This window comes from Ovis canadensis, chromosome 9 (genome assembly GCF_042477335.2).
Source record: "Ovis canadensis isolate MfBH-ARS-UI-01 breed Bighorn chromosome 9, ARS-UI_OviCan_v2, whole genome shotgun sequence".
NCBI classification, from domain to species: domain Eukaryota; kingdom Metazoa; phylum Chordata; class Mammalia; order Artiodactyla; family Bovidae; genus Ovis; species Ovis canadensis.
The window spans coordinates 87,189,645-87,199,829 of record NC_091253.1 but is presented as its reverse complement, the minus strand read 5'-3'; the positions used below and the strand labels follow the sequence as shown (position 1 = coordinate 87,199,829).

Sequence of the window (10,185 nt, the reverse complement as noted above, 5' to 3'; positions counted from 1 at the left end):
TTCCTACACTGCACTACTGACAATTTCATATGTAACAAGGTAAAAGAAACTTGTGTGTGACTTATGGGGATTTATTAACTCACTAAAACTCTCACTGGAATAACCACATATATCTAATAAACTACTTTTTACATCTGCTTAGTTATCAATATTAAGTAAATTTTATTTAACCAGAAGTCTGTCCAAATATGACACTTGCTAAATTAAGAGAAAGATTGAGATTATAGAGTAAACTCAACAGAATTTCTGAAAACATTTTATTTATATTTCATTTTCAGTCAAATATTCAAAGATTTTGAAATCTATAAGGCCATCTGTCTCAAGTTCAAAAATTTTAATATTATCTGGAAAACTATTTTTGAAAAGTGATTAGTGAAGAACATTTCAACACATAGTGATGAAATGCACAGTTTTTAAATTTTACATGAAACAGTTAAATACATTTAACACTAAAAATTCTTTATTTAAAAACACTAAGTTATTAAAATGAATAAAAACGACATAGTAATATTAGATTTTTCCAAAACTCACTACTTCAAAGAAAACATACAATGACATGGATCATAATATATACAAAACAGGAAATAAATCATCATCTGTCATTGATGGGGAGATTTGCATGCTTTCAAAATACTCATAATTTTAAGTCACACAAAATGTTGCTCAGAGGGAATGCTTCTTTTATATTTAAAGTCTCTTTAGAGGCGTTTTAAATTCCGCTTACTCTGGGCACTTCCTGGAAGAACATCTTTTCTATTTCTTGGCTTTGCTGCTCCTCTACTACATTCTTCAGACCCATGATAAGCACACAAACATAGCACACAAAAGTCAAAGCCACAGGCTGTGCGGCTACATAGCCCCCTTTTCTTATAAGGCTGGTACTTAGCAGGGGACTGGCACCTTGGGCAAGGTTTTAACGCTTCATCAATAAAAAGTGTTTTGGCAACCTGCAGTAAAAGCACACACACTAAATCTTCCATTTTCGCATAGAGAACAGCTTTATTTCAAACTCTGTAAATAGTTACTCCTAATAACTTATGATAAATACTCACCTTGACATATTCTTCCTGTTTACTACTACTTAAGTGAGTAACAGAAGAGCTTGCTATAGGTGTCAAAACTTCTCCCCAAGGAGAAAATGTTGAAGCTTGTTCTTTCTGAAAACCTGGTGTCCTAGCCTGTGCTTGCACAGACCTTAAAGCTGATCGATTTAACAGATGGAGCCGAGTGGCGGCATCCTCAACATTTAATACAGCTCCCTGTGGTAAAAGACAAGAGGGGTCAACACTGCCATATCGAAAGTTCCAGGACAGGTTTCAGATGCACATGTAACATGTTTGGAAGTGATTTCTGTACCACTAGAATTTTCTCGCTAAACCATTCCTTTTTAGAGAGGAAAAAAAAATTCTCTTATCTAGCATTTAAAAGTCAAAGAAAAATACAAAGTTGAAACAATAAATGCTAGCTTTAAGTTTGCATCATTGGTTATTTTTCTGTTTAAGGCATGAGTTTGCAAATTTTTCCTGGAAAGAACCAGACAGTTGCAAGCTAGTCAACTGTCATTTTAGCAAACACAGCTACAGAGATATGTAAATGAAGGGTCAGGGCTGTTCCAATAAAACTTATAAAAACACAGGTGATGGACAGGATTTGGCCCACAGGTCAGAGTTTATCAAGTCCCCTTTTAACCCAAGGTGAAAGAGGAGGTAAATTTTTTCAAAATTTGCTATGGGACATCATGGAATTCTGTGAAGATTTCTTACTTCAGCCACATGTCAGAAAATTAATGGTCCTGGTTAGACCATAAAACCCAATTTGTTTGGCTGGCTTTTACAAATACCAAATACTTGCAAAACTTGATTCATTTTTACACTTGAGTTTAAACAGCTTTGATATTTTTAAAGGAGAAAAAAATATCTCTTATTTGAAATGGATTTCCACATTACTCAGATAGTTGCTGCCAAGTTGCTTCAGTCGTGTCCAACTCTGTGCGACCCCATAGACGGCAGCCACCAGGCTCCGTCGTCCTAGGATTCTCCAGGCAAGAACACTGGAGTGGGTTGCCATTTCCTTCTCCAACTCAAATAGTTAGCCAAGAAATATTTTCAGTGAATAATACTTACAGCCTTCTATTTTGTTAAGGTTGGAAATGAGAAAAACCATTGTAGGTTTTTTTTTTTTAAAACAAACTGGCGTTCTTAACTAATTATTAAAATAAAATATACTATAGGTGAATTTCCCGAGTGTCCACCTATCATTGTGTTTTCTCTCCCTTGACAGCCTCCCTTTGCCAGAACTGTTTCCTAAAGGGGGAAGAGGTAGAACATGAGAAATTATAGTAGGATAAGTATAGGAATGAAGCTAGCTGGCCGTGAAAAATTATGCAGTTGATAGCGTAACAACATAGGCATATGTGTAATGGGTGACTACTGGTTTTTAGAAATTAGAATGAATACAGTTGAACTTACTCAAGGATTCAATATGTTACATCCTATAAATGATTTGCCGCCTAGGCTAGAAGCATATGACACAAGAGTACTCTAAAAGAAAACACCCACTGGATTTCCACGCAGTTGGCAAATACAGTGATGATGCATGCACCAAAAAATGAATAGAGATATATTGTCAAAGCGAATTTCAGCCATAGAAGAACATTCATTCATTTAACAAAGATTTCGTCTAATAGGTGCCAAGTGAATAAAACAGTCTAACCCCTATCCTCCCAGAGCTTACTATCTCTGAACAGTGTAAGGTCTAGCAGTCAACAAAGGCAAATATTCATGAGTAACAACATTTTTCAAAATATAGGCACCCCCACCATACCAGAAAATATTTAAATGTGAGAGAGGAGTCTCTTACTGTTGTTCATTTCCATGATTATAAGTAAACAGTAAAGACTACAGTAAATTAAGAAATTTGATGGAAATAGTGTAATATTCCAATTTTATAGTCATTCTCACTGCTGCAAGGCAAACAGATAAAATGAGATCCTATTACACGTAACTGGTGCATGTGCCATTTATTTTTCACATGTAAGGATCTTTCAGTGACACTATACACATGTGAGGAAAACCATCAAACAACTTTGTTTTATAATTATTCTGTTTTGGTTAATGATACACATTAGGATAGTGCAGGTAGAAAGCAGCCAGTTCATTCGGGAACAAGAGGGCAAAGGGCATCTGGAATGATGTCTCTGAAGAAAAGAAGGAACAGGTAGAATACCTGATTTATTCAGACTTACACAGAGGAGAGTTCCAGTTCTGGCGGATGGTGAGTCAGGCATCTGTATAGAGAAACACTAAAAAGAAAGAAAGAGTAAGAGGGAGAGAAGGAGAAGGAGAGAGAAAGGGAAAGAGAGGAAAAAGAAAGAAACTGGGCAATTATTAACTTATTAACTGTGAGGGGAAAAGTTATATAAGAAAAAAGGTGTAATAGGTATAATCATACTGTACTATATGTTACGGCTGTCAAAAAGTCATAATAATCTCAACGCAGTCTTAATAATGTCAGCACCTAATCCTGATTCACTAATGATGGTGTAATTACATTCATAAACTAGGAGAAAAGACTTCAGAGGAAGAGCTGGGTAGACAGCTGGGTAGACAGGTAGTAGTGGGAGGTTAGAGAACTAACCTAGTTCCTCTACAGAAAAAACTAAACAAGCAATAGCAGTGAAGACACGCCACTCAGAAATATGCAGGTGAATATCAAAAGAAAAAGAACTAGAGAGTTGAAACTGATTGCCTTGATGAGGCAAGAATCAAGAGCAGGAAGAGCAGGAAAATACATGTTTTGTTATAAGCTTCAAAGTCCAATTTGGTGTTTTAAACCACGTACTTGTTTTTAGTTTTTTAAAAATTTAAAGCGAATCAAAATAAGGGGGAAAACTCAAGGAAAAAAATAGAGTTCTTTAGGAATCCAAGCTTTTTTAAAAAGTAGGATATAAGGTAGAATACTTTATCTAGAATTACTCAAAGGCTTGCCAATGTTTCTTTTACATAGGATGTAAGGAATGCATGAAGCTAAAAGCTTAATAGGTACTTGCTTAAAAATTTGTTTTTTGGTCTGTCCTTAGCAGTAGGGTGCCACTCTAAAAAGATATGTTAAGAAGGCAATTAATATCTTCAATATTATAAGCTCCCAGAGCCAGCAGCTACAGCAGTAAGTAGCTTGTGAGGGATTATCATAGGTGAGAAGATAAAACTTGCCTTCAAATAAAATAGAAAGTCAATACTTTAGTTAACAGCAGTCCCTAATATTTCCTTGGAATGAGAAAACCCTCAATCTGTATCTGGGTGTTCATATTTGTTTATACGATGATTCATTTCCCTGGAGGCTCAAGTGGTAAAGAATCCGCCTACACTGCGGGAAACCTGGGTTCCCTCCCTGGGTTCAGAAGATCCCCTGGAGGAGGGCATGGCAACCCACTCCAGTATTCTTGCCTGGAGAATCCCCATGGACAGAGGAGCCTGGAGGGCTACAGTCTGTGGGGTCGCAAAGAGTCAGACACGACTGAGTGACTAAGCACAGCACAACATGCCTCATTTCAATTATATTTAGCCAAAGTATAAGTTTACTTGTGTTATTACATGCTTTTTACTAGAATAAGAATAAGGAAGTTAATTCTGAGTTTCTCTTGGTATTTATGCCTAAGTAAGGTCTAAAAGTTGAATACATAGTAAATATGGGTACTTGAGTCATCAGATATTTGCTTATAACTTCAGGGCTGGACCTCAAATCTTTAAGAAAGTGCAAGTTCATGATGCTTTACAAGTACTAAGCCGCCATGCTCACTCACCTCCTGCTATTCCCTCTGCTGAAACAACTTTCCCGTCTAACTCATTATTCAAGTCTCAGCTGAGATGCATTTTTTCCTTCTCCTGATCCCCAAGTATCAAACACTTCTTTTAAATGTCCTAATATAACTAACTCTGAGCTTCCTCTAACACACCTGTATTGTAATCACCTGTTTATATTAGGTGTAAAGCTCCGAGAGAGCAGGGATCATGTCAAAAATGTTCACCACGGTAATCTGAGCAACTGGCATATACTATCTACTCAAGACTATACTTGAGTAGAGTATACTACAAGTATACTACATCAAGACTGGATGATTTAGTCACTAAGTCATGTCCGACTCTTGCAACCCCATAGACTGGAGCCCTCCAGGCTCCTCTGTCCCTGGGATTTCCCAGGCAAGGATACTCAAGTGGGTTGCCATTTCCATCTCCAGGGGAGCTTCCCAATCCAGGGGTCAAACAGGCGTCTCCTGCGCTGGCAGGCGGTCTTCTGCATTGCTAGCAGATTTTTTACGGCTGAGCCACTAGGGAAGCACATAAAAGACTGAATAGGTAATGCTATAACAATATCTAATTATGAACAGGATCTGGCATATCCTATTAAAATGGTATCAAATACCGATAACAGCATATATACTTAAACAACAAAACCCAGCAAGATGTTCTTCATTTCAGTTAGTCCACTCCATTTATGGACTTAGTAGAGATGGAGTTTGGGGGCGGGGGGAAATGAGTTTATGAATGTGGGAGTTCCCTGGTGGCCTAGTAGTTAGGATTCTGCGCTTTCACTGGCATTCAATACCTGGTGGGGGAACTGAGATTCTGCAAGACTGTGGTGTGACCAAAGGAATAAAAAAGAGCTTACGAGTGAATGTTGATAAAGAGAAAGACCGAAGAATAGCAGGAAAACCAAATTAGGTTGTCCAAACATATGTGATTATCAGATACTCATACAAATATGTTTTAGAAAAGCATTATTTACATTACCTCAGAATTTGTTTTCAGTTGTGTGATATGTAATTTCCTCCTTCGATTTGCTTTTTTATCTTGAACAATAATTTCGCGCCAATTTCTGCTCACTTTCCAAACACTGTAACGAAAAGATTATATTGTATATATGCCACAGAATTAGCATTTTTTACATATGGCAATAAGAGAAACTTGTTTATAAAGATTTTGGATAGCTAATTTAAAGCTAAAATTTCACATTAAAAATATGACTTGATTTGCATAGCTGTGAGAGAAGACCTATTAAAATACATCAGCATCATATTGATAGGTTACTATCTTACAAACGGTTAAGGAAATAAAACAGTTTCATATAAACCCAAGTGAGTCCACTGGAGACTGATTAAGAGGATTTAACTTACATGCAACACTAATATTTAAAACTTGGAACATGACATGCCACAAATGATTATCAGCTACAGTGCAAGAGATTATATAAATTTCTCCTATTATTGTATTTAACCAATATCTGTCATTTTGAGTAAACAAACACAAAAACAATCAATCCTGTTTTGGAACTACTAAGTGCCAGATACAGCTGACCCCTGAACATCAGTATTCTTGCATGGAACAATCCCATGGACAGAGGAGTGTGGTGGGCTACAGTCCACTGGGTTGCAGTCAGACATGACTGAGTGACTAAGCGCACACCTGAACAACACGGGTTTGAACTCTGTGGGTCCACTTACATGTGGATTTTTTTCCACGGTAAATGCTACACAGTCCCTGGTCAGCTGAAACCAGGGATGACGAACCATGGATACAGAGGAAACTCAGATGCGGAGAGCTGACTATAAATTATACAAAGATTTTAAATTTTAGGCTGCACACCAGAGGGTCAGCACCCCTATTTTCTGGTTGTCCAAGGGTCAGCTATAATAAATATTATTATGAGCAGCACTACAAAGTTTCTATTTTGTAAACCAAAGTTTATGAGAACAAAGCAGCTAAAGAAAAAACCATAATTTATGTCCAGTGAGTGCTTATTTATCAATAAAAGTGAATGAGGTTAAGAGAAGGTTATGGAGGGCCCTAGGTTACACCTAAGTTGTCAACACTACTATCCTTCCAGCCACCTCAGTTACCATTGCCTCTCTAAGCTGACACAGGCACCTTGTGTTAGATGGAGAGGAACTAGCAAAAAGTCACTCATTAATGGAAAAGAAATGAACCATCAATATATAGTTGGGTGTTCACCTCAGCTATTTCAACTGAGTCCGTCTCTCACATTTCCAAGAATAAGCACTGCCAAGTTGCACATGCACTCTGCAGTGCAAATACTAGAAATCTTGAGGGATGAGCAGGGAAGGCAATTATTGCAATGTGCTCTTTCACTTACATTGCAATATGACTGAATATCACTTGTCCCACAAGTGAGCACATAAAAGGGTCGCCCAAGTTTTAACTAGTCTGTATCCAAATATTCCGCCGTGTAAAAACAAAATCCCTATATCATAGCCATATCCCTAATTTTTTAAACAAATAATTTATCTCATTTGAACATTTTTTAAGGCATAGACATATAGGTCATTAATCTTTCTTATTATCCTATTTGGGTTACACCAAAGACATTCCTGACCAAGACTATTCTGAAAGGACTGAAACCTCAACAAGAGTTTGTGGGGAAATATGGGCTTAGACATCAGAGGGCTCAATTATAGATCTGCAGCCATTCCTATCTCCTTAAGTGACTGCTGGCAGGTCGCTTAACTTCTCTAGAGCTCAGTTTTCTCATCTGCAAATATGTGAAAGGACTAGACATTTCAGAAGATTTCTAGCAATGAAATTCTACAATTCTGTGCAATAGCCTACACTTAGTTTATGACAGCGGAGCCTGGTGGGCTGCCGTGTATGGGGTCGCAGAGAGTCGGACACAATTGAAGCAACTTAGCAGCAGCAGCAGTTTATGGGGGAAAGGTGAAGAAGGGTTTCAACATAAGTAGGAGCCAGAAAAGAATAAGGATTCGATGAACCAAACTCTTGACATATACCTATGGAAAAAGAGACTGACTAACTCTCTTGTTTGTCCTGCCTCAACCATGACCTTGCAGAAATCCTGTTCCACATGTATTCTCTCCTTCCTGGTCCTGGCATACCGATGGGGCTTGTCTTCTGATAGTCCTGCACTTTGCAAAACTGCCAGTATAAGCAGTTTCAATTTAGTCTTGTAACTAGTTCCTACCCTCAATACTTCCATATATGTGACTCAGTTTCTGTTTACTTATGAAGCAGCATTCAAGATACTGAAATTTCTGACACTGAAGAATTTCACTTAACCATCTTTGATAAAATATAAAGTAACCAAGACAGAGATCATAAAACAAAATTTCAAAAAGCTACTCAACTAACAGAAAAGTTTTCCACCTTAAAAAAAGAAAGTGATAAAAGGCAGTTTTATTCCAGAAAAAAAAAAATCTTACCTACATAGGCTTTCTGCAGTCAAGGAATCTAAAACCATAGCAAGAACATGCTTTAGATTTCTGTACTTTAATTCTGTTAAGATGTCCAGCTTTTCTATACCCATTTTCTTGCCAATCAGTCCTGCAAGTACACGCTGTAGTACAGCTATTTTCCCCCCGTCCCTTTCTTCTAACAATTCATGTGCACCGTTTTGCTGGAATCTTTTCCTTTTGCTTTTCATAAAAAGCTCATGCACTAATTGCAAGGCTGGGGTCTTTGATAAATTCTTAAAGCTTAAATCTTCACTCTTATTGTCACTGCTCGGTTGGCTCTCTGAAATGTCTGAAGCGGTCGCTGGTGTTGATTCAGAGCTAGAGAGGTAGGTTTGGTTTTCTTCTTCTGTCTCAGATTGTGAGCCTTGCTCCCGAAGGGTGGACAGTCTTCTCAATCTTCCAAGACGCCTTGACTTTTTTATGGTGTCCCCGACTTTGAGAGTTCCCTTATGTTTCTGAAGTAGCTCTTGGAAAGAGCCCTCTTGCTCAGATAGGGGATCTTCTGATTTATCCAAGCAAAGTGAGTTGAAACCACTGTCTTCAGGGGTCGAAATATTGCGTCTCACTCCAGCTGAAGGAGAAAATCTTCGACTTGTATTAAATTTAACACTTGGTAAAAGATTACTGATTGGAGTCACAAATATGTCCTCATCTGTTCTACAGCTTGTTCCACCAACAGAAGAGCCCAGAAGTTCAGGATATGTATTCTCATTATTAATACATAGACTGCTGTCACTGAAGTCATGTGTGATAGAGTCTTTAAAATTACTGCCCTGAATCGGAGATATACATTCAACTTCAAATAGGCCACAGTCATCTTTGGAATCATCCACTGTGGAAGTCTTCTGTTGAGAAAAATTAAGTCTCAGTTTTTGACTGCTGGAAGTTACTTCTTCTGTTCTCAAAGTGCTAGTAACTGAAGAACTAAAAGTATCTTGCCTTGGAAAACCTGAAGCACTGCTTGGAATATTTTTTTCTAAATTGGGAACTTGGCTTGTACTGCTTTCGAGGGAACTGCTTTGTGATTCAACATCCCTGTCTAGAAGAGAGAAAGATATGTCCAATCTTCTGCGCAGCAAATGTTTTTTTCCACTGACTTTAGGAGTTTCACAAAGGTCTGGGGTTTTATCATTTTCCTTCCTGAGGAAGACAAATCTCTTTCTTTGAGTGGGAGACTCTAAACTATGGGTTAAGGCCAAACTTGAAGTTTCAGGATATTCGTGGATCAATGTTGAGCCTCTTTCTTTCTTTCCAAATAATTCTTTATCTGTATTATCAAAGCTGCACGATTTTAACAGCTCACTGTAGCCACTATCTTGAAAAGAAGATGTGGAACAAAGGTCTCCAAAGCTGGAGGACTTGAGCCTGACAATAGGAGAGTCCACCTCATTTCCTGCTCCAGTGCCAGCTTCACCTGAATGCCTTTCTGACATCTTCAAAATCTCTGTTTCTACAAAGTGAAAACAAATTTTATTCTTCCTTTGAAATTAATAGCCTGACAGCTAATACCAAAATACTTGTTATGAGCACAGATGATTATGGAAAATTGTATGGCAATAAAAAAAAGTTACTTTAAAAAAACAAATCTCCTCTGCTACATACTCCTGTGTATCTTACTTACGACAGTGTTTCAACATCATAAAAACCAAAATTTCTAGGATATAAATGTTCACAGATTACCTGACTAAGCATAGTCTAGGCACTGTGCACAGATATTTTCATTAACTACGCTTGAGGAAAAAAATATATCATGGCATAATTTTTAGATGATTGTATTACCTTATAATTTTTACAGTGCTAAAATACATTATTGTAGTTCCAACATTCTAACTTATTTGTGCTGGCCTATATTTAGTCAAGTGGATATTTCCTTTCTGAGTTCTATAATGTAAATAAAGATGCTTAAAAAAAACTATATGCTG

At 37.4% G+C, this 10,185-nt stretch overlaps 1 protein-coding gene across 1 annotated transcript; it reads right to left on the bottom strand.

Annotated features, from left to right (window-relative positions):
* Positions 1-243: 243 nt before the first annotated feature.
* Positions 244-9,842, bottom strand: FBXO43 (F-box protein 43). Its single transcript, XM_069600820.1, has 4 exons — positions 8,231-9,842; positions 5,790-5,892; positions 1,053-1,259; positions 244-947 (listed from the first exon to the last, which is right to left on the bottom strand). The coding sequence occupies exons 1-4, from the start codon at positions 9,694-9,696 to the stop codon at positions 699-701; spliced, it is 2,025 nt and encodes a 674-aa protein (XP_069456921.1). The 5' UTR covers positions 9,697-9,842; the 3' UTR covers positions 244-698.
* Between the last annotated feature and the right edge of the window lie 343 nt (positions 9,843-10,185).

Excerpts from the sequence above, each read along its gene's own strand:
- FBXO43 (XM_069600820.1), bottom strand. The coding sequence starts at position 9,696 with ATGTCAGAAAGGCATTCAGGTGAAGCTGGCACTGGAGCAGGAAATGAG. Across the intron at positions 5,893-8,230 it reads ACTGCAGAAAGCCTATGTAG|TGTTTGGAAAGTGAGCAGAA; the intron begins GTAAGATTTTTT and ends TTTTCGTTACAG. Across the intron at positions 948-1,052 it reads AACAGGAAGAATATGTCAAG|GTTGCCAAAACACTTTTTAT; the intron begins GTGAGTATTTAT and ends CTTTTACTGCAG.